The 24,528-nt window shown below is 43.8% G+C and overlaps 1 protein-coding gene across 3 annotated transcripts in view; it reads right to left on the minus strand.

Annotated features, from left to right (window-relative positions):
• PPM1H (protein phosphatase, Mg2+/Mn2+ dependent 1H) overlaps positions 1–24,528 on the minus strand; it is a 232,889-nt gene that overhangs the window by 19,375 nt on the left and 188,986 nt on the right. For all 3 annotated transcript variants that reach the window (XM_045032965.1, XM_045032956.1, XM_045032973.1), the window contains exons 7-8: positions 11,104–11,167; positions 3,235–3,342 (exon numbers count right to left, since the gene is read on the minus strand). In XM_045032965.1, coding sequence (XP_044888900.1) covers positions 3,235–3,342; positions 11,104–11,167 — 172 coding nt within the window. The remainder of the gene's footprint in view (positions 1–3,234; positions 3,343–11,103; positions 11,168–24,528) is intronic.

Consider the following 24,528-nt stretch of genomic DNA (forward strand, 5'->3'; position numbering starts at 1 on the left):
ATGGAAATCTCTTTCAATACCATCTTCCAAGTAATTTATATGTAAATAATGAAAAGCTGGTCCCAACACTGTTCCCTGCAGCACTCACCAATTAACCTCCTTTTAACTTTTTACTGCTACCTTTTGTTTCCTGCCCTTTAGCCAATTCCCAGTGTACTGTGCCAACTTTCCACTTACTCCATGGCTCTGTCTTTTACATTAACCTATGAGGCAGAACATTTTCTCAAATGCTTTTTGAGAAATCCAAGTGCTGTGTAAGACCATCTAATACATTTTTCATTTCTTCCCTGGCAGTAGTAGTCTAAAAGAATTCCAAGCTAGTCAAATTTGACCTGCTATTCCTGATATCACCTCGATTCTCCTGAATCAAACAGTCCCTCTCCAAATATTTACCTGATTTGTTCCTTTAAATGGAAGTCCTAAAACTTTCTCCCAAACACTGATGTCAGTCTAACATTGTGTGGTTTCCTTTTACATACTGTGAAGTGTTCAGCAAGCTCTTTTATCACAGCCTTTATGGGAAAAGGTTCTTCAGTTCTCCATCTCCACATCATTCAGTCAGACGAGTGATCAGATGAAGTAACAAAGACCAAATGGCGCCATCGGATGCATGCCTCTTCCAATGAATGGGTGAGTAATCATTTGAAGAATCTTAAAACCAAATCTTACTTCCCAGATACAGGGACAAGATTCCTATTGAATTCTAATGCCAGAATTTCATATTAAGATTTGTCAAATGATTATTTCACTATGAAAAATAGATATGTAATACAATTGAGATATCCTCAGCTCTGGTAAGTCTGCTTTGTGCTTCTCCAGTTCATTATAAGTGGTTCAGTTTTCTAGAGCTGTGAAAGTCTTCCAAATTTTGTCTCATACCAGCTGAATCACCGAATGCTGATTGTCAGACTTGGATACTGGTCTGCTCCTCTCATGGGTTGGTACGTCTATTATAATAAAATTTGATTCATCCAAAAGTTACTTAAACCTACACTTCTGGATTTAGACTCTGAGTCGTCTGCTTCAGATATTTATATGGTTATGGTTTCTGTTGCAATCTCATATCATAGCTTTTGTTTTACGATTTGAAACAAATTTGCCATGTTCTCCCCTGGCCTGGGAAAGGGGGCAGTGGCTATGGCACAGGACCTGAAGTCAGAAGATGTAGTTCTATCCTGTCACTGACTCACGGTGTAACTAACTTCTCTATGCCTCAGATTCTCAGTCTGTAAAATAGAAATTATTTTCCCCCCACCTTTATGTAATTATTTGAGGTTCACTGATGAGCAAGTGCTATAGAAGCTGCAAGTATTATTACTACTAAATTTACTTCCAAATTCAAGTCCCCCACATGGCAGCACAAGGCATTGCTTCTTAACATAGCTTTGTCTACAAGATGTATTGCAGGTTCCTGACAATATATAGATAATATCTGAGACAAGAGCATTGTTCGGTGTGTGGTTTTTTTGGCACATGTATTTGTTTTCTCCTAGAAATTTGATTTCTGCTGGTTCTATCTCAAGATTGCTAGGGCTGGTATTCTTCATTTCCTGCTACTGCCCCCTATGACATTTCTGCTAGCCTTAACTGCCAAAAGGCTATGGAAACAAGGACATTTTTTGCTGCCATTTGATCAGGCACTTGCAGAGTCTGAGACTCAGAGTACGTGTTGTGCGCATCACATTTTGGAACTCAAACACAAATTGGAAAAACCTACAAGATGCAAAATAGAAACCTACAAGGTCTTTATATTGCATGAATGAATGTTACTGCAGCGATTGGCAAGGTCAATCCTGCTGAGATACTACAGTAGAGCCAGATCTTGGAGTGCCAGAAAGAGGAGATAGAATTGCAGCATTACACTGGCACAAAACAACGATGCGGGCAGAAATGCTGATTCCCTGGCTTGGGACAGCAGAGATGGTTCCAAAGTAAGACATGGTATACACTGAAAAAAAACAGGGAAAGGAGCAGAATGAGAGCGGGGAAGAATGATGGGTGCTGTCAATAGACTTCTTTACTTTAAGTGACCAGAATCGCTCTGTAGCTGTCTTTTCAAGCCTCAGTGCAAGCACTTTTTAGTCAGGACTTGTTAGTTTGGCAGCAACACTATGTTTCAGTGTGCACACGCTCGCTTGCTCCCTCTCCGTTGTCATTACTAGGGGCACTCAGCACCATAGCATGTAGGTCTCAACTACTAGGTTAAATGTTGGCAACTGTTGAGTATTTGCTGAAGCCAGTGGGAGGTGCAGAACTCTCAGGATTTGACCCATGGTAATTAAGACTCATGTGTTCACAGTGGATTCTACTCTTCAGCTCCGTAGGCTTGAGCTGGCTTGCTTACTGTTTTCAATATAATGTTCATTATTGATTCTGTATATTTTGTTATTCCGGGTTGGCTTATGCAAAAAGGAGTTTTTGATGAAGACAGCCAGGCTCAGACTCATTCTAAGAACCTCCAGTGGGTCACTCCAACATCCTGGACCATCAACTGAAAATGCCCTGCCTCCTGTTCTGAAGTGATTTACTCCAAATACCATCAGCTACCATGTATTGGATAGTGATGAACTGAAAATGTTCTGAAGTCAGGTCCCAACTGACTGAAGGCCTTACAGATTAAGTATTGGGTCTGCAAGGGAAGTGGATCAAGGGCAGGTGTGCAGCATATTTTGATGTGCCCTGGCTATTTTTCCTCCTTAGACATTGGGGTTCTGTCTGTGTACAAGCTGTAGTTTCCATGTTGCCATGCAAGAAATCAGGGACTCCAGTATCTAGGTTCTATTCTCTTATTTCAGAAGCTGACATGGGCTTTAAATTCTGTGTCAGTAGCATGCTCTGTCACTGAAAGGGAAATGTAGGGGGAAGAGCATCTTGTGCCACTGAAAAGTGAACCCTTGGGCTGACCATGAAGCAGCTGCAGAATCACATCTAGTGCCCTTCGGCAGAAGGACATTAACTCTGACACTTACAAGGCGGGAAGGCATCAGGGGCCTGACAGGAATGTATACATTCCTGGGGCAGTAGGAAGAGGAATGAAAACTACATTACTATGTAGCGAGTGGCATCGGTCCTGTCATTATTTCTATCCTTGATTTACACATTTATTTAAGTGATCAAATAACATTCTGGTCATTGTCCACAGTTGAGGGTAATTCAGGATGAACAAAGTGCGCTTAGTTTAATTAATTTTCCTTCTCTCCCATAAATCATGTAACAAAACCATGGATGGTGTACCTCGGGAGATGAGGACAGAAAAGGTTTGATGTAGATATTGGAGTCATGCACCTTCAGGTCATGGTCTCCAAGTCCTCTAGTTACTCCAATAGTTGCCATGACACGAGCCTGGAAACAAGAGAAACGCATTAATATCAAAGCCAATTCCACACACAATGTTAATGTGGTAGAGAATTAACAACTGACCCCACCACACAACTGCTAGGGCTTTTGGCGGAATTACCTCTCTTTTTCAATGTCTCCTCCCCTATATGGGGGAGTTAACATAGATAGTTAACTTGCATTCGAAGAAGTGGGTATTCACCCACGAAAGGTCATGCTGCAAAACGTCTGTTAGTCTATAAGGTGCCACAGGATTCTTTGCTGCTTTTACAGATCCAGACTAACATGGCTACCCCTCTGATACTTAACATAGATAGTGACTTTTAAGCAGCTAAAATTGTTAAAGTGAAAAGATTACCCACCAGGATCACTCTGACTTCAATTTCTCCCTTTCTGCAGGGCCAAGAAAAAACCTGCCTATCATTCTAGACCATAAATTAAATTCCCTGGGGTAGTTCAGGAGTGGGTTTAGCATCCACTGCATCCTCAGGTGGTTTGTGAAATTTGGGACTGCTGCAAATACTTGCTGTCTCAAAATTATATATAGCACAGAGAGAAAGAGAATGAATGAATGAATGGTGCGTGTGTTTAAGTGAGAAAAAGGCCAGTACAATAAAAATGTGTAATCCCAACCAGAATCAAAATTCTCTCTCATTAATCTGTTTTCAGGAATTTAAAAATATCTAATGCACCTCTCTCTACCATTTCCTTATTCTCCTCTCCCCTCTCCTATTTCTCCATTTCTGTTTATTCTAATTTATGCATTGTCTAGAGCCCAGATTGTGAGCTCTCTGGGACAGTTGTTTGTGCACAATCTAGGACAATGGAGCCTTAATCTCTCTGTAAGAGTCCTCAAGTACTACTTGCACTAGAAGTACTAAATTATATTAAGTGTATGAAGCACCCAGCATGTTAGTCAATGGGAGCACTCTGTCAGCAGAATATTTTGATAGCTCTTTCTTGAAGTATTGTCATTTGTTATATGCAACATCCCCCTGACCACCTGGAAAGAGGGAAGATGCTGAGTGGTAGGCAGCTTTTGAAAAAAGGCAGGTAAGTTAAATATTGAGGGTGCCTCCCTCCTTTTATTTTGTTTAGGAGTACCAGACAAGGATGGCTGTTATGCCCCCTGTTGTTTGCTTGGCAATGGAGCCATTTGCAGTGAGTGAGAGAAACAGTCCCACAGTAAAAGGCATCAGAATGCCTTCTGGATTAAACACATAATAGCTTTTCATGCCGACAACATCTTGTTATATCTGCAGGAGCCAGAAGCCTCATTAAAAATTATAGAACTTTGGAATTTGGGTAAGTATCAGGCTTCAAAATAAATTACGATAAATCTGAAATTTTAGGAATTAATATTCCCAAAAGGGTCAAAACAAACTGTTGTCACATCTACATAAACGTAAATGGGTAAAGGAATCTTTAAAATAGTTGAGAATAAATACTGTGGAGAAACATAAAAATCATTTTAAGGCAAGTGATCCTTCAATGTGAAATAAAATTATGAAAGTCTTGGAAGAATGGAACGACTAAGAAATAACTTGGCTAGGTAGAGCAGCCTTGGTAAAGACGAATGTCCTCCCAGTAATATTTTTCAGTACATCTCTATTGGTATCCCTGACATGACATCAGAAACATGGCAGGATGCACTATTAAAATTCATATGGAAACCTAAGACCAAGGGTGATTTTTAAGTTCCGTAAAAGTAGGGTGGACTAGCTTTGCCTAATTTGGTTTATTATTATTATGCATCACAATTTTAAAGTGCTTGTACACAAATGCCAGAAGTCTAAATAATAAGATGGGTGAACTAGAGTGCCTTGTGATAAAGGAGGATATAGATATAAAAGGCATCACAGAAACCTGGTGGACTGAGAGCAACCAATGGGACACAATCATTCCGGGGTACAAAATATATCGGAAGGACAGAACAGGTCATGCAGGGGGAGGAGTGGCACTATATGTGAAAAAGTGTAGATTCAAATGAAGTAAAAATCTTAAGCGAATCCACATGTTCCATAGAGTCTCTATGGATAGAAATTTCATGCTCTAGTAAAAATATAACATTAGGGATCTATTATCGACCACCTGACCAGGACAGTAATAGTGATGATGAAATGCTAAGGGAAATTAGAGAGGCTATCAAAATTAAGAACCCAATAATAGTGGGGGATTTCAATTATCCCCATACTGACTGGGAACATTTCACTTCAGGACGAAATGAAGAGATAAAATTTCTCGATACTTTAAATGACTGCTTCATGGAGCAGCTGGTACGGGAACCCACAAGGGGAGAGGCAACTCTAGATTTAATCCTGAGTGGAGCGTAGGAGCTGGTCCAAGAGGTAACTATAGCAGGACCGCTTGGAAATAGTGACCATAATACAATAGCATTCAACATCCCTGTGGTGGGAAGAACACAACTGCCCAACACTGTGGCATTTAATTTCAAAAGGGGGAACTATACAAAAATGAGGGGGTTAGTTAGACAAAAGTTAAAAGGTACAGTGACTAAAGTGAAATCCCTGCAAGTTGCATGGGCCCTTTTTAAAGACACCATAATAGAGGCCCAACTTCAATGTATACCCCAAATTAAGAAAAACAGTAAAAGAACTAAAAAAGAGCCACCGTGGCTTAACAACCATGTAAAAGAAGCAGTGAGAGATAAAAAGACTTCCTTTAAAAAGTGGAAGTCAAATCCTAGTGAGGCAAATAGAAAGGAGAACAAACACTGCCAACTTAAGTGCAAGAGTGTAATATGAAAAGCCAAAGAGGAGTTCAAAGAACGGCTAGCCAAAAACTCCAGAGGTAATAACAAAATGTTTTTTAAGTACATCAGAATCAGGAAGCCTGCTAAACAACCAGTGGGGCCCCTTGATGATCAAAATACAAAAGGAGCGCTTAAAGACGATAAAGTCATTGCGGAGAAACTAAATGGATTCTTTGCTTCAGTTTTCACGGCTGAGGATGTTAGGGAGATTCCCAAACCTGAGCTGGCTTTTGTAGGTGACAAATCTGAGGAACTGTCACAGATTGAAGTGTCACTAGAGGAGGTTTTGGAATTAATTGATAAACTCAACATTAACAAGTCACCGGGACCAGATGGCATTCACCCAAGAGTTCTGAAAGAACTCAAATGTGAAGTTGCGGAACTATTAACTAAGGTTTGTAACCTGTCCTTTAAATTGGCTTCGGTACCCAATGACTGGAAGTTAGCGAATGTAACGCCAATATTTAAAAAGGGCTCTAGGGGTGATCCCGGCAATTACAGACCGGTAAGTCTAACGTCGGTACCGGGCAAATTAGTTGAAACAATAGTAAAGAATAAAATTGTCAGACACATAAAAAAACAAACTCTTGAGCAATAGTCAACATGGTTTCTGTAAAGGGAAATCGTGTCTTACTAATCTATTAGAGTTCTTTGAAGGGGTCAACAAACATGTGGACAAGGGGGATCCGGTGGATATAGTGTACTTGGATTTCCAGAAAGCCTTTGACAAGGTCCCTCACCAAAGGCTCTTACGTAAATTAAGCTGTCATGGGATAAAAGGGAAGGTCCTTTCATGGATTGAGAACTGGTTAAAGGACAGGGAACAAAGGGTAGGAATTAATGGTAAATTCTCAGAATGGAGAGGGGTAACTAGTGGTGTTCCCCAAGGGTCAGTCCTAGGACCAATCCTATTCAATTTATTCATAAATGATCTGGAGAAAGGGGTAAACAGTGAGGTGGCCAAGTTTGCAGATGATACTAAACTTCTCAAGATAGTTAAGACCAAAGCAGATTGTGAAGAACTTCAAAAAGATCTCACAAAACTAAGTGATTGGGCAACAAAATGGCAAATGAAATTTAATGTGGATAAATGTAAAGTAATGCACATTGGAAAAAATAACCCCAACTATACATACAACATGATGGGGGCTAATTTAGCTACAACGAATCAGGAAAAAGATCTTGGCGTCATCGTGGATAGTTCTCTGAAGATGTCCACGCAGTGTGCAGAGGCGGTCAAAAAAGCAAACAGGATGTTAGGTATCATTAAAAAGGGGATAGAGAATAAGACTGAGAATATATTATTGCCCTTATATAAATCCATGGTACGCCCACATCTCGAATACTGTGTACAGATGTGGTCTCCTCACCTCAAAAAAGATATTCCAGCACTAGAAAAGGTTCAGAAAAGGGCAACTAAAATGATTAGGGTTTAGAGAGGGTCCCATAAGAGGAAAGATTAAAGAGGCTAGGACTCTTCAGTTTGGAAAAGAGGAGACTAAGGGGGGACATGATAGAGGTATATAAAATCATGAGTGATGTTGAGAAAGTGGATAAGGAAAAGTTATTTACTTATTCCCATAATACAAGAACTAGGGGTCACCAAATGAAATTAATAGTAAGCAGGTTTAAAACAAATAAAAGGAAGTTCTTCTTCACGCAGCGCACAGTCAACTTGTGGAACTCCTTACCTGAGGAGGTTGTGAAGGCTAGGACTATAACGATGTTTAAAAGGGGACTGGATAAATTCATGGTGGCTAAGTCCATAAATGGCTACTAGCCAGAATGGGTAAGAATGGTGTCCCTAGCCTCTGTTCGTCAGAGGATGGAGATGGATGGCAGGAGAGAAATCACTTGATCATTGCCTGTTAGGTTCACTCCCTCTGGGGCACCTGGCATTGGCCACTGTCGGTAGACAGATACTGGGCTAGATGGACCTTTGGTCTGACCCGGTACGGCCTTTCTTATGTTCTTACAATTAAAATATGGGGTCATCTAGGCTAACAACAGACCATCCAAACATGGGGTAAAATTCTAACAAGACTGGAGCCTAAATATGGCTATTCATAGTAATTGCTGAGTTAAAAAGAAACATACGTCACCAAAAATAAAAGGTGGTCATTTATCCAGACCACCTTAGCAGCTCTGGACAAATTTTTTAAATTCCTGTCACCAAGACCCTCTTCTTCAATTTATCCCTAGGACATATCAAAGTGACTGTCCACTGTGGGTGAGAGCTGAGCTTATTCAAATTCAGACAGCTATTCCTCGGTACTGATTTGAAATCATACCAAATTATACCATGTAATAATGTAAGTGATATAAATATCCCATATTGTCAATATCCCATAAGTCGAACATTTTATTGTGAAATCTGGATATGAGGTGGCTCTATCTAGACCAGGGGTCGGCAACCGGTGGCTCGCGGCTCGCCAGGGTAAGCACCCTGGCGGGCCGGCCCGGTTTGTTTATCTGCCGCGTCGGCAAGTTCGGCCGATCGCGGCTCCCACTGGCCGCGGTTCGCGGTCTCAGGCCAATGCGGGAGGCAGGAAGCCGTGGCCAGAACATCCCTCGGCTCGCGCCGCTTCCTGCCTCCCGCATTGGCCTGGGACCGCGAACCGCGGCCAGTGGGAGCCACGATCGGCCGAACTTGCCGACGCGGCAGATAAACAAACCGGGCCGGCCCGCCAGGGTGCTTACCCTGGCGAGCCGCGAGCCACCGGTTGCCGACCCCTGATCTAGACCTTTAACCACATTTGAAAAGTTGAGCCAGGAGCAAGCTGAAACAAAAGGTTTAATTTCTAAAACACATACAATTTGGATTGAAAAAGATGTTGATAAGAAAACAACCCAGATGAAAAGATGGGAGAAGGATTTGGACAAAGAAATTGATGCGGGTGAGTGGGTTTCTCTGTGGGAAAGGGGATATTCATCTTCAATATGTGTAGCTCAAAGATCATTTTTATAAATTATTACTGTATAGATGGCATTAGACTCCAGTTAAGATCCATAATGTTTTTGCTACTAGGGCAGAGCTCTTTTGGAGGGATTGCAGGTAAAGGGAAATATACTTGCACGTAGGCTGGATGTGTCCAGGATTTAGATGGTTTGCGGAGGCAATTATTAAAGAGATTCATTTTATGACAAAATGCTGGCATCCTAGAGATCCCCTGATCTGCTTCCTTAAAGCTCAAGTAAAGGTTCGACCTTTTAAGCAGAACTACAAATTAATCACATTTTTGTTAGCAGCTAGAGAAAAATGTGACCCCTTCCTCCTACAGAATTGTTGTGTAATAAAATATGGATGGTTCTTGTAATGGAAAAACTTTCACACCAAGAATGTACACAAGAGAAGTGCCAAAAAGATCGGTATTTAGACACCTGGCACTGTTTTTAGCATATTCAGAGGGCGGGACTCCTCATCCAGCAAACCAAAATCTTTAGCCAGTTTCTTTGAATAGTAATCTGATCCTGAATAAGTAATATACGGTTTAGTATGTTAACATTTTATTTTAATTTTGCCTTAATAAAAAGTTTAAAAAAAACCAAAACACCTTGGGGGTTTAATAATGAAGGCAGTAGGATGTCTCTTCATAATGGAGTGCTGCCACATATTTCCTTTGGCAAGACAAGAACCATGAGGCAAACTCAGATCGCTGATGTGACAATAATATGAACAGGGTCATTACTGGGAGTAGCAATAGTTTTAGAGATGCACCTCACTCCCCAATACCCTCTTTCAAAGTGCTTCTCCTGACTGCAGAACCAGTACAGACAAGATCTTCAATTACCTCAAACACCTCACCTACTTGCTAGAGCACTTTTCCCTTGAAACATCAGCCATTCCCCCAGAAACTCCTGAGTCTTCCTTAACTAATACCACGCCACAGAGCAGCCAGCAAGATACTCTCACAGGGCACTGAATCTAACATCTCTCCCAACAACCTTCCTATCACCCTCCAGTGAGTGGGATGGGAATCTGGGGCCACCTCTGAACCAGGAAGCTTATGCTATGGATGCCAGCTAGTGACCAAGATTACTTTAAATGACATTATACATTAAAACACTACATCCACAAAAGAAAGGGAAAATAAATTAAAAAATAACAGGTGCACAACACTTTGCAAACAAAAGAACCAATTCCATCAAACCTGCAGATAAGCTACAGCAGGTTTGAATCCTTCATAACTAGATTATATCTGAAGATTGCATATTTCTGTATTCAAATAAGAATCCAAACAGTGGGGAAGTGCTGTTTGAAAACACAGTGAGCATACTAATATCAGCAAACTGAGACCTCTGTGTCCTTATATTTATCCTATTGCTACGTCTAGCTAGGCTTGTTGGGATCAGAGCAAATAATCTTGCTGTTCATAATCATGCAATTGGTAACACAGTGGCACTTGGATGAAATTATCATTAAAAAAAAAAGGAATTTTAGTTCTTATCTCTCCGAATGTGTTACCTTTCCCTGAGATCACACCCACCTATGCCTCCCCTTATGTCAGAATTTCAACAGCTTCCTTTATCTCAGTATACAGTAAATCATGGTTAAACACACAACTGTTGTTTTATTCAGCAAAGTGGATAGATTTTTGCCTTCTTCACCCAACCAATCCACATTTAAAATGCATTTCACAACCAAGCCATGAGAACTATCTGCACATGAACAGCAATTAAAGATCGTCTCATTTTAGCTTATTTGCAACAATGCAAAACGCTCCTATGAGCTGCGTGCATGTAAGGAAAACAAAAGTAAATTGAGCAACAAATGACTAAGTTTGTTATAAAACTACCTTTTAATACACTACGCTTTTCCCTCCCTGAAGATAGCAGAGACTGATTTATGTCAGACACAATATTCTTTCAAGCTGTCAAAATGATAAAATAAAGAGATACTGAGTGGAAAACATTGGACTGCCACAGGCTACACTGAGTGGTAAACAGCACAGAGTTCTTTATTCCTTTGGTTCAAGGAAAGCTCCCATGCCTACCTTCTTGCCTTCTCCATATATAAGGGGAAACTTCAAGTCATCCTCCTCAATGCTTTTGTATGCCCTGCGGGGGGAATAAACAACATTTTTTTAAAGCTTGCACTCAATTAGTGACCCAGTGCCCTAACACAAGCAGCCGTGTATATTTTTATTATTTTTTCCTAGAGACTCCATCTTTGCAGCAAGCTGACAATTTGTTTTTGTTTTTTCTGTGTAGAGATTTTCCTTACAGAACTGTGCTATTTGAACAAAAGAAAAGTTAATGCAAAGAACATGCAGTATTCAACACCAAGCTGTCCTTGTTTCTATTAAGCAGAAGAAAGTACAGGTAAACTGGAACAACATACTAATTAGCGAAGGGGATAGGAGGGGAGCTATATTGCTGGGCATGGCATCAGCCGCACAATTATACATTGCCATAAAGAGAAGTGATTGGATTCACATCAATAATCTGAAACTGTGAGAAACAGTAGAGTTTGTAGATGGCTTAAGTGTGAAACAGTTCTCAGATCCAGTTCTCACCTTCAGGAGCTGTTTATATCAAAGCAAGCTTCATATTGTGGAGGGTGTGAGAAGATATTTAGAGCCCATTTGACCTTGGCTAGGACATTCAAGGTTGCCAGAAATTCTGTTTCACAACAGCTTTCAAATGGCTGAGAGATGAGAGAAGAATGAGTTCATCCTCTAAATGTGTTTACTGCATGTGTGCATACTCTACCTTTTCCACGTCTGATTTTTAGCACTGATGGGGTTAAAAGGTTAGCAATTTTCCTGGTGAGAAATTAAGAAACATAGAAGGTTGTAACTATTATAGCTCTTGAGAATCCTTTTGTATTACCGAACATATTCTCAGATCAATGAAATGGGGCGCTCGGTGGGTTTAGGTATGTAGCCCGAAACATCAGACAACAGGATTCACCCTCCATCGCCTTCTCTATATGACAAACGTTTTTTTCCCCTTTGCTATTTTCTCCCCTTCCCCACCCTTTCAGTTACCTCAGACACATCACCTGAAAGAACAAATCAGTATTCAGCACTGAACTGGAATGCACGAGTGTGAAAAAAGAATGCACAGTAGCGCACCCTCTTGTCAGTCTCCCCCAGAGCCTCAACACCTAACGTTCAGCTCTGGAGCTGGCCTGGTTGTTTGAACTCATGGGAATCAAATGCAATTCGGTTTAAACAACATTAAGGTTGTGACACAAACCAGCAGAAGCCAGGAAATTAAAGTTTAAGGCTGAAATCCTATACTGAAACCCGCCCGTAACAACCCCGCCTGCTACACTGAAATATTGCATAGAGCTGGGATTAATACAGGGTGTTACATTACATAACTACCTGTGCTGCATTACCGTGGCACAGCATGGGCAGGTCATGATCAAGAAGCACTGACACAGGCACGATATTTAAGCCTCAACTTTACCTTGCCTTGCGTTGTCAGCTGGTGTCGAAATTAGCTTTTTCAATTTTTGTTTCCATATTAAAAAGTTAGGTAAATGTATTTGAGTGAAAAATAATAACTGCATATTATTTACCCTGTGCATTGAAATGCAGCTCTTGGAGCAGATAAAGTCTATCATACAATGAACGCCACTTTTTTTGTGAAATCCATGTTCTATGTAGCTGCTACTGCCCAGATACTACAATTAAAGAAGGCATTCATGCTACAGACTGAAAAATACAGCTACAAACTGGGGAAATACTGGCTCTGCTGTAGGAAGCACAACTGAGTCTTTTCTATGCTCTAAGCTATTGAGCTAGTACAGCCAAAGGATGATTTCTTGGGTTGATGTTCTTCCACTTTCTTGGGGAGAAATAATTGTCCATTACAAAAATTATGTGATACTCACACCCTAAATAAACAAAAAAAAAGATTTTTCTATTAGACACACCAAGTAAACTTAGTGCACTGATTCAATTCAAAAGCAAAGATGGTTTCTTGATGGAAGGAACAAAGTCAGTTGTACAGCAGAAAGAACCAAGATGAGATACTAGCAGAATCTGTGGAAGAACAGAAGTCTTGAGTCTACATGATCGGACAGCCTGGGGGAGGGTGTCTTTCTACAGGAGTGAATGAACGCAGGATGCTCTAGCGCTGGAGGAACAAGGTTAATACATGGGGAACATCTCAATGAGGAGAGCACATGGGGCTACTGAACTGAAGTGCACAGCAGCAATGTAATGTTGAGAAAGCATCTGAGTGATGTCTTCCTGGGGTTCTCTATGGGGGGGGATGGAAGCAGATCAGATCCAGAATCTGAAAGGAGAAGAGTCATAGATCACCTCATGTGCAACCTTAGGGCGGGCATGAGATCCGTCGCTAAACCCTGCATATGGAGCCATATGTAGGTGTGCTGCCGAGGAGCAGCCCAGGGAAGGACTTATAACACCTATCACCACTGTACAAGGTGGGCTCAGTTCTCCCACTGTGCCTGAGCACAGCTGACAGGGATGCCCCGTTAAAAAGCTACAGGGTGAGCACCTTTAACTTAGGTAACTGGTGCAAGGTCTTAAGAGTCACAAATTCCTCGCTTGCTCTCTATTTTGTTTCCAGTAGAAAGTAACTAACTGTAGCCCTGAAAAGGATGCAGATTACTTCCTCCCCTTCCCCCCAACTTGGCTGATAATTTGAGGGGAACGGTTGCGACAGCTCCACTCACTCCCCACCTGCTCTGGGGCACATTTCCCCACCCCCAATTAAACCCAAAATGCAGGGAGGAGCCCAAACCCATAGAGGACTGGGGAGGTTTCATTTCCCAGCATGGCTGTATTATGGCCAGTCAGAATCTGACCCTAAATAACCAGGATGTTATGTGATTCCATATACCGGATGGCTCCAAATGGCTCTCACATCATAATCTAGTAAGGCCAACAAGCCATGAAGGATTTCTAAACTAATATTTTTGGCTTGTTTTATATATATTTCAAATAGCAAACACCACTAAGCCATGGCACTAACTCCCTGACAATTTCCTTTTTTTATTACAAACTGAGCCTGATCTTGAGCCACAAGACTACAGAAAAGTTAAAAATTCTTAAGCCTCTGACTCTCCCAATGTACCCTATGCTGTAAGTTACTTGGAGCAAGGACCAAGTCTATCCTTATGCCTTCATGGACAGTGCCAGACACATGGTTGGTGCTAATATAAGATAACATTATTAATTACTTTTCTTATTAATTCATCATTGATTTTGTAATATATTCATCACCATAATAACTGAGAATCTTCCAGCTGGGCATTAAGCAATGTTGTTTGGTCTCTCTTCCTCTCCCCAGAGGGAGAAGCGTGTGTAGTGAAGTTCAGACCTGCAGGAGAATGATAAAGGACAGCTTTTCAGCCAGCAGTTTAGTGATTCCGCTGGGGAGGAGGAAGGAAACTGTGAAGTTCCCTTTGATTTATACTGTGTGAAACCTACTGTTGATTTTACACAGGCTACAACCTTCTGCGCTATTTCACTTGACTTTAAGAAATAAAGTTGCATTTATGCTTGCCAGTGTTGTTTATAGAGAGAGCACTGTATATATAAAGATACTATATGGCCATTGGTATGTCATAAAACAGATGCATGCGGAGGTAGAGGAGTCTTCCATTTTGTAAAAAATGCCAGCGCAAGTCCTCTTGAAACATCCACGTAATTCAACCTAAGCTCCCTTCGATAACAAAACAAATGCAGTTCGGTTGCGACTTGTAATGAATGTATTATACTGTCCAGCCACTAGGTGGCTTTTTATTTAAATGAACCTCTTCCTTCCCTGGCAGAGCATCAAAGGATCTTATGATGAACACATTTGGTGTATATAAGCAAGCTCTGTAGTCAGTTCCTATCTGGTACAGAAGCAAATGACATGGTGTCAGGAGTAAATTAAGAACAGAAACAGAAGGAACAAAGCAACACTGGTTTCAGAAAGAAGGAAAACAGCAATGAACACAGGTGCTGACTTTCATTTTTCTGGGTGGGTGCTCCATGCCCACTATGCCCCAAAGCCCCGCACCCATTCTGCCCCTTCCCCCAAAGCCCCACCCTTGCCCTGCCTCTTCCTGCTCTTCCCCCTCCCCCAGTGCCCTGCCCTCACTATACCTCTTCCTGCCACCAAACAGCTGATTGGTGGGGGAGAGGGGGAACCAAACAGCTGATTGGCAGGAGGCTAGTGGGTGCTGAACACTCACTTTTTTCCCCCTGTGGGTGTTTCCGTCCCAGAGCACCCATGGAGTCGGCACCTATGGCAATGAAGGTTGTGGGATCTCAACATGCCACTCTTTGATGCCCCAGAGAACTTCAGCTTCTTTAATTTATGCTATGGGGATGCAGGCACAGCATCTCTTTAAATCCTTTGATTTTACTGAAGACAGTCACGAAGGTGTCTATGCTAAAGGGTTCAGGCTATGTTGATACATACTTTATACCACAAAGAAATGTGGTTTATGAAAGAGCATGTTTTCACCAGAGAATTGAAGAACGAGGGGGAAACATTGATTGTTTTATAAGAGCTCTGTACACATTGGCTGAAAACTGTGATTTTCGGAATGAAAAACATAAAAATATCAAAGAGACTGGCTATTGGATTAGCAGATGAAAACCCTTCCCAGAAGCTACAATTGAAGACAGATTTAACCCTAGTCACAGCTATTCAAATAGCAAAACACTCTGAACTAGTGAAACAGCAAAACCTAGAGAAATCTGACAAACTTAAAAAGCCTGAAACTAGCTTAGAAATTGTAAAAAGACATTTATACATTAGAAGTCATCATCATTAAACCCCTGAGGCAAGGAGAGAGAACTTCCCTACATGCACAAGGTGTGGAAAAAAAAAGTCATATTCCAAGAGATGATGCATGTCCAGCCAGAGCACAGAGTATAATAAATGCATGAAATATGGATATTTTGCAGCTGTTTGCCTCACCAACGCAGTCAGGGAATTGATTCGTATTACAGACAATCAAGAGCCATTGTTTCTGGGATCTATCACTTAAATTGAATATTCATGGTAAGACTATTGACTTTAAAATTGACTCAGGAGCTGATGTCACAGTCATCTCAGAAGGGACTTACAATCACCGTCAGTCCCTTCCACAGCTGAAGTCATCTGACACAGTTCTGACTAGCCCTGGAGGTATTCTGAACCGCATGGGCTTGTTCACCACAGAAACAAAATTACAAAGACAAAAGCAATGCTTTTAGAATGCATCAGAGGGGTAGCCGTGTTAGTCTGGATCTGTAAAAGCAGCAACGAGTTCTGTGGCACCTTATAGACTAACAAACGTATTGGAGCATGAGCTTTCGTGGATGAATACATGCATCATGACATGCATCCGATGAAGTGGATATTCACCTACGAAAGCTCATGCTCCAATACGTTTGTTAGTATATAAGGTATCACAGAACTCGATGCCGCTTTTAGAATGCATGTGATCAAAGGATCAAAGACCAGCAGCCTTCTCTGCCACAGCATGCCAGTCACAATGGGCCTATGGAGAAAGGTGGAAGAACTTGACAGAGGATTTGATGATATCAGACTTTTGAAAGGAGATCCAGTACAAATCAACTTAAGAGACAACGTGAGCCATATATTGTACAAACACCTCTACCAGAGGGACTTTGGAAGAGGCTAGTTGCTGATTTATGCAAAGTCAGAGGACATCCTTACCTGGTCATAGTGGACTATTTTTCCAGGTATATAGAAATAATTTACTTAAAAGACATAGCATGTCACAGTGTTATCGAGAAACTGAAGTGTGCTTTTGCTCATATTAGTGTTCCAGAACAATTAGTGATGGACAATGGACCATAATTCACTGCAGCAGAATTTAAGTAATTCCAAATGAAATATGACTTTGATCATATTGTTAGCAGCTCACATTAGCGACAAGCGAATGGATTGGCTGAGAGAGCTGTACAGGCACCCAAGAAAGTCTTACAGCAGAAAGATCCATTACTTGCTCTTCTGAGTTACAGATCAACACATAGCAGTTATAGGATACAGCCCAGCACAATTCCTGATGGGAAGACTACTCAGAACTACTGTTCCAACTCTGGAAAAAAACCTGTTTCCAAAGTGGCCACACATGAAGAGAGTAGCCAAATTGGATTAAAAGGCTCAAAGAGCTTATGTACACTTTTACAACAGATGTCACTCAGAGAACTGCCAAGTCTAGAGCCTGGTGACTGTGTTAATGTCAAATTGGATGGAGAAAAGGATGGACAACTCGAACTGTTGTAAAGAAAAAGAATTCAGCATCCAGATCATATGTGATAGAGACTGACAGTGGAGAGTACAGCAGAAACTGTTGACATCTACATTTTGTTCCTCAGAAAGAACAACAAACAGAACAAACTCTACAGATGGCAGACTCAGAACAAGATGATGATGACTCAAACTTTCAAAAGTGACCACAGCCAGTTGCTGCAACTAATGGATAGCCAAATGACCAAGTTATTACACATCTGGTTCATAGAATTAGAAAACAAGTATGATTCAGAGACACTTGACAGACTGATATGTGCTCAACCTCAAAGACAGCATGATAGTGTAAATATTGTAAATGGCAGGAATGTAGAACTTGCAAGGGGAAATGGAATGGAATGCTGAACGGTATTATACTTTTCAGGTGGCACAATATTTACCTTATCCAAATGAACCTCAGCCATACCTAGCAGTGCATTAAAAGATCTCATGATGAACACATCTGGTGTGTACAAGCAAGCTCTGTAGCCAGCTTTGTACCAGATATGAAGTAAATGACACAGCCCTTCAGTTTTCTCCTTATTTTCCTGACCAATGTCTCAGAAAAAAACAATGGCCACAAGAGCATGACAAAAGTAGTAGTAAAAGCAAGGTTGTGATATTGCTTACTGCTCTGAGCCTCCTTAAATCCTGTCAATGCCTCCATCACATAAAACTGGGTTTAAAAAGGAAAAAGTAACGAGAGAGGGTAGCATGTACTCGGATGGATCTAGCTGTACTTTTTACTTGGTTTTGTCTTTTTTTTTTTTCATTTTTAAAAAGTGTGAAAGACTGTTGCAGTCCAGAAATACTCAGTAAAGGCCTAGCATACACACCACACACAAAGTTATATTTGGATTCAGTACCAACATTTTGGAAAACAAGGCCAAATTGCATCAGGAGCCAAAAGTAGTGTGTAGACGGGACGGGACTCACCCCTGCGGCACCTCCTGCTGGTGACTCCGGGAATTAGCTCAGTCCAGCGCTGGAGCGCACCCTGCAGGCTGGTGATCCGCCTGTCTTCTGGCCCCAAGTCCCTCCCTGGACCCGGTGCCCTTTCACATGGGGTGCTGCCCCTGGCAGTAACCCCTTTCTCTCTAGGTCTCCCCTCCTTGGGGAACCCCCACCCTCTATCCCCACCTTGCCTCAGTGTATTGGCTACTGCCAGTCATTGTCTGGCCCACACTCTGGGGCAGACTGCAGTATCAGCCTACTCATCACAGGCAAAGGGGTTTGGACCTGCTGCCTTGGCCTACCCCTGGGCTGCCCTCTGCAACCCCCAGTACCTGTTGGCCCTCTGCTAGGCCACAGCCTGGGGCTTTCCAGGCTGGAGCTCCCCAGCCTTTCCCCAGCCCTGCTTCACTCAGGTATCCAGTCTCAAGCTCCCTGCAGCTAGGCCCTTCTCTCTCTGAAGGCAGAGAGAGACTGTCCTTCGGCTTCTGGCTTCCTGGCCTTTTATAGGGGCCAGTTGTGGCCTGATTGGGGTGTGGCCCAGCTGCAGCCACTTCCCAATCAGCCCAGCTTCTTGCCCCAGCCTAAAGACTGCTTTCTCCAGCCTCGGCCCCTTCCCAGGGCTGTTTTTAACCCCTTCAGGGCCGGAGCAGGGTTCCACTCTGCTACAAAGTGCCAAAACTAGAAGCAACCGGGATCTAGATCAGAGGTGGGCAAAGTACGGCCCGCGGGCCACATCTGGTTCGCGGGATCGTCCTGCCTGGCCCCTGAGCTCCTGGCCTGGGAGGCTAGCCCCTGACCCCTCCCTGCAGCCTCAGCTTACCCCACCGCCGGGCAGCTCAGCACCAGCGCACCTCCTGCAAGGGGGGGGGGCAGGGGAGAGCAGGGAGGGAGGCTAATACGCAGCCTCAGGGGAGCAGGCGGGCGGTGTGGGTGGCAGGAGCATCACAAGCATGGGCTGGAGGACTCAGGAGGAGCACCAGGTGGCCGCGTAGCCAGCTAGGGAAAGCGCCGCTTCTCTCCGGCTGCGCGGCTGCCCCTGCTCCTCCTAAGTCCTCTGCCCATGTTCGCAGAGCCCCACAGGGGCTGGGTTAGTGGCAGGGGTCCTGGGAGGGGGTGGTCAGGGGACAGGGAGGGGAGGGGTTGAATAGGGGGTAGGGTTCCGGGGGGCAGTTAGGCATGGGGGGTCCCAGGAGGGGGTAGTCAGGGGACAGGGCAGGGGTTGGATATGGCGTGGGAGTCCCGGGAGGCCTGTTGGATAGGAGTCCTGGCGGGATGTGGATAGGGTCAGGGGGGCAGTCAGGAAACTGGCAGCAGGGGGGTTGGATAGGAGGTGAGGTCCCGGGTGGTTAGGGGACATGGAGCAGGGGGGATTGGATGGGTCGGGGGTTCTGAGGGGGGCAGTCAGGGGGCGGGAAGTGAGAGGGGGTGGTTAGGGGACATGGAGCAAGGGGGATTGGATGGGTCGGGGGTTCTGAGGGGGGGCAGTCAGGGGGCGGGAAGTGAGAGGGGGTGGTTAGGGGACATGGAGCAAGGGGGATTGGATGGGTCGGGGGTTCTGAGGGGGGGCAGTCAGGGGGCAGGAAGTGGGAAGGGGCGGTTAGGGGACATGGAGCAAGGGGGATTGGATGGGTCGGGGGTTCTGAGGGGGGCAGTCAGGGGGCGGGAAGTGGGAGGGGGCGGTTAGGGGACAAGGAGCAGGGGGAATTGGATGGGTCAGGGGTTCTGAGGGGGCAGGAAGTGGGAGGGAGCCAGGCTGTTTGGGGAGGCACTGCCTTCCCTACCTGGCCAGCCATACCATTTTGCAACCCTGATGTGGCCCTCGGCCCAAAAAGTTTGCCCACCCCTGATCTAGATGATGTTACTCATACGCTAAGTGGAATCTGGTCTAAGAACACTGCATAAAATTAGGAGGACACTGCTAAATGTTCTGCTCAGGGCAATCTCTGGAACAAATTTTCCATGCATTGATAATGACAGCAGCTACCACAAAGGGTTCTTTAAATAGTTAAAATCCTCTAAAAGGTTATGAATGTTCACATCTTCTCTTTTAGGCACAAAGACCCAGATTTTGAAAAACCGGAACCTAAACTTAGGAACCTGTCTGGTTTTCAAAATTCCTGCGTGCCCAGTGAATCCTACTGACACCATTGGGAACCTTTTGATGCTGAATTTTGAAAAAACAACACCACTTAGTGCCTAAATATGGATTAAATCATAGGCGCTGACTCTGTGGGTGCTCCAGGGTTGGAGCATCCATGGGGAAAAATTGGTGGGTGCTTAGCACCTACCAGCAGCTCCCCGCCCCACCCTCCCACCCCAGATCAACTCTGCCCCCGCTCTGCCTCAGCCTCCTTCCCTGGGCGCACCGCATGCCCACTTTCCCCCCTTGGCTCCTAGCACTTGCGCGGCAAGTGTGAGGGGTGGGGAGGGGGAATACGGCGGGGCCTGGATTTGGGGAAGGGGTCCATAGGGGCAGGGAGAGGGCAGAGTTGGGGTGGGGACTTTGGGGAAAGGGGTTGAAATGAGAGTGGGGCAGGGGTGGGGAAAGCGTGGAGTCGGGGGGGGGGGGCGTGAGCACCCACTGGCGCCATGGAAAGTTGGTGCCTATGGATTAGATTGCCAGACTTTTGTCTCATCTGTTTTCTACATACACAATTTTTAAATTGGCTTCATAGAACATGAAAAAAATATATGGTACTTTAAATCAACTTTGTTTAAATATACTCATTTAATAAGAAAATTGAGTGAATTTATCGCTCATGAAAAGCGTCGTATTAACATCCTTGGGCATGAACAGATTGGCACTGATAGCAGAACTGCAAGGGATAGTTTGCATTAACAGGCCTCAGCCTTACTCTGGGAAGGATCAGCTCTACGGATGAGAAGGTAGTTCAGATTTCACGTCCATTCTATGCTTTCCTTTCTACTGAGACTGACTACAGAGTTGCCAGAGTCCATTGCAAGTTCCTCCAGCGGTGCAAGTGGAATCCATTTCTTACCAGTACGGGGGTGGGGGAAGGAGCAGCTAACGGGGGTGGGGGAAGGAGCACCATACTTCCCCCAGCCCAGGGCCCCCATGCTCTTCCCATCCCCTCCCTATGACCCACTCCCCTTACCTGGGGCGGGGGTCTCTGTCCTCCTCCTGCTGTGCGTGCTGGAGACTTCGGAACCGTAGCGCAGAAAGGAGCAGAACACCGTCAGCTCCTCCTGCGTAGCTCTTCTGCCCCCAGCCCCGCTCCCCCAGCCCTGTCCTCTGGCGGGGCTGCTGTACAGACCCCAGAGAGACACAGCTCTCCTGGGAATTACAGCGGGGAAAGGAGCAGAATGTGGGACCACCGGGTGCTGCTGTACTGCCCCCAGCCCTGACCTCTGGCAGGGCTGCTGTACATACAGAGGAGACCCTGCGTGGAAGGGCTGGGGGCGGTACAGCTGCGCCAGAGGAGCTGCCGACGTGGGGCCTCCTGGCAGCCCCACGTTCTGCTCCTCCAGTGTCTTTTTGGCATGCCATACCAGCTATAAATATCTTGCTGGTACAGTATAGCAGACCGTACTGCCCTACTTACACTGCTGAGTCCCCCCCAATGAGACATCCAGTACAAACCTGAACAAACAACCCAATGGAAACAGTTAATGGCACGTGGCGTGGTTTCAAGGGGATATAGCTTGACACGTAACGTCACGAGCCACTTATATTAAGCAAAAGGAAAGGACAGCAGTTTCAGACATGTTCTGTTTGCAGTGATAACAAGGCTAGGGACATCCCTTCAAGACGGGTTTGAGAGACAAAGCCAGACAGGTTTGAGAACACAAGCTGTTCTCAATACCCCCACGTTACTTCTCTAACCAACATTCCCAGCTCATGCAGATACAAAGTGGGGTTTTAATCCTTGAGGAACACAGACGAAACTGACTAGAAATGATCCCTTATTTACCTGTCTCTGGATAGAAGACAATGGAGTGGTAGTTGTGAGGGAGGGGAAGATGGCAGAAATAAGCAACTCAAACCAAATAAAAGATTTTCACATTAAAATATACCAAGGAGGTAAAATCCTTTTTTACAGAGAACCCTGCAGAGAGGGGTCTGTTGCACAAACTGTGGGGAACTGCTATGGCATCTTGCGGCTCTACTTTTCTCCTTTTGGTGCAGCAATGACTATTACTTTTCTGTTCTGTCTTTGTTTTATCCTGCTCCAAAGACACTGGCTCAGTTCCTGCAGCATGTGTGCACTTGGGGAAAGCAGAGTCATTCATCAGTGTCAGGAGATGTGCTGTACACAGCAAGTCAGGTCTCATCCCCCGCTGTTCCTGCAGCTAGAGCTGCAAATCTTGAAAAGATGCAGAACATGCACATTGCAAATAACCATTTATCATTCCAGAGCTGTGCTCCAGACAAGCAGGCAATGAGCTGCCTCATCCACACGTGAAAGAACCATTCTCCAACTCCAGCCCCTCTCCTGTTACAGGAGCTTTGCAAGCGACTAATTCTCCCTCTTGCTCTGTTTGCTAGCAGCTCTGGATTACAGTTCCTGCTGCAAAAATGACATCCTACCCCCCTCTTCTCTAGAAAGGCCTAAAGCTGCCAAGGTTGCCATAATCATTAAATTATGAAAATGTAAGTCGCTGGGAGGAAATTAATACCAGGCACGACCAGGAAAAGGCTGCTTTCTTGTGAAGTAATTATGAAATTAAAATTTGATCTCTCCCTGGCAGTTCTACAAAGGCTATGAGACGGAGGTCTAAGCACAACAATACAGTCAGCATTTCAGAGGAAGCACAGAGGGTTCCACTAGACAAAAAAAGCCCATAAAATACTAATAAAAATATGAACTTTTTATTGTAAATTGCATGAATTTGGCTAAAAGGTGTAATCAAGTGGGTGAAGATGCAGGGTTTGCAGACTTCCAATTACTCTTTACAACTTGGAGTCAAGCTGTTAGGAAATGCAGCTTATCTGAATAAGACTAATAATGCTAAGTTAATTAGACCCACAGGCATTGACCAGCAGATAAATTCAGGCCTAAAAAAGGGACGCTGCCACTTTAAATACTGCCTTGGGATCCGAGGGAAGCTAATGAGGAGTGTCAGTTGGGGCTGTTTTATTAGGTGGTTCTCTAGAGGATAAAGCCTGAGGTTTCTGTAACAAGGCTTCTGTGCTTGATTCAATAAATCAATTTATATTAAACAGGGGTGCAGCGCTGGCGTCGGCTTCATAAAGCACTCTGTGGCATTTCTCAATCTGCTTATCCACTTCTCCGTCAGGCTACCTGAATGTGCTGTCAGAGGACATTGAACAGAGCAGTAAAGAACAGGACAGCATCCACCTTGACATTATTTGTTCAAATCAACTTGCGTGTTCCCAAGCAAAACAAGCGCAACTGGCTCTTGGTGTGGGATTTTCGGTCCCCGTTAAGTGATTAATGTGACCTTATTTTTGAGAGCTGGAGTCTGAGCTGCAGACGCCAGTGCAGGCTGCACAATAAAAGCAAAGGTCATCCATACTAAACGAAATTAAAAAAACAACTTTGCTTTAAACTCATTTTATCGGATGATCAGAGGCTGAAAGATCTTCCCTGTTAGAAAGGAAAGAGAGTACTAAATAGGTTGGCAGCATTCCAGGAGGTGGACAATATTGACCCTATAGTAAAATGGTTTTTGTTTAGTGCTAGTCCTAGGATACCAGCCTTTTTGGTATGGAGTAAGTCGCACACAGAGATCCCTCCCCAAAACGTGATGACCATTGGCGGCTAATTGTGTACAACAACCACAAAATCTCACAGACACAGCAGATCTGGGAACAGCTGTACCATTAGGTACACAGAATGCTCAGAATCTGCTTATGACTTCTATTCACTTTATTCCTAGTTTTTAATCCCTTACATGTAGTTGGGACTACAGCTGGTTGGAACATTTTCAATAAAATGTAATTTCGTCAAAGCCAAAATATTTTGCGGCGACATACATTTTCACCAAGAAGGATTTTTTGTCCAAGGTTCTGGTCAGTTCTGACACACAAAAAAAAATCTTCCTGACTCAAAAAGCTCAGGTATCAGTTTCAAACCAGCCATTTCAACACAATTCTGTTTTCATGAAAATGTTCCAAAGGTTCGGGTTTTGTTCCCATACAGATTGAAAATAAATTCTGAAACCTCACAAGCTGCCATGAAATGGAACATTGGCAGCTGCTAGACTTTATGGCCACAAGTGAAGAAACATCACTGGTGTATCAGTTGTCTCATGGACAGCCCAGG

This window comes from Mauremys mutica, chromosome 1 (genome assembly GCF_020497125.1).
Source record: "Mauremys mutica isolate MM-2020 ecotype Southern chromosome 1, ASM2049712v1, whole genome shotgun sequence".
NCBI lineage: Eukaryota > Metazoa > Chordata > Testudines > Geoemydidae > Mauremys > Mauremys mutica.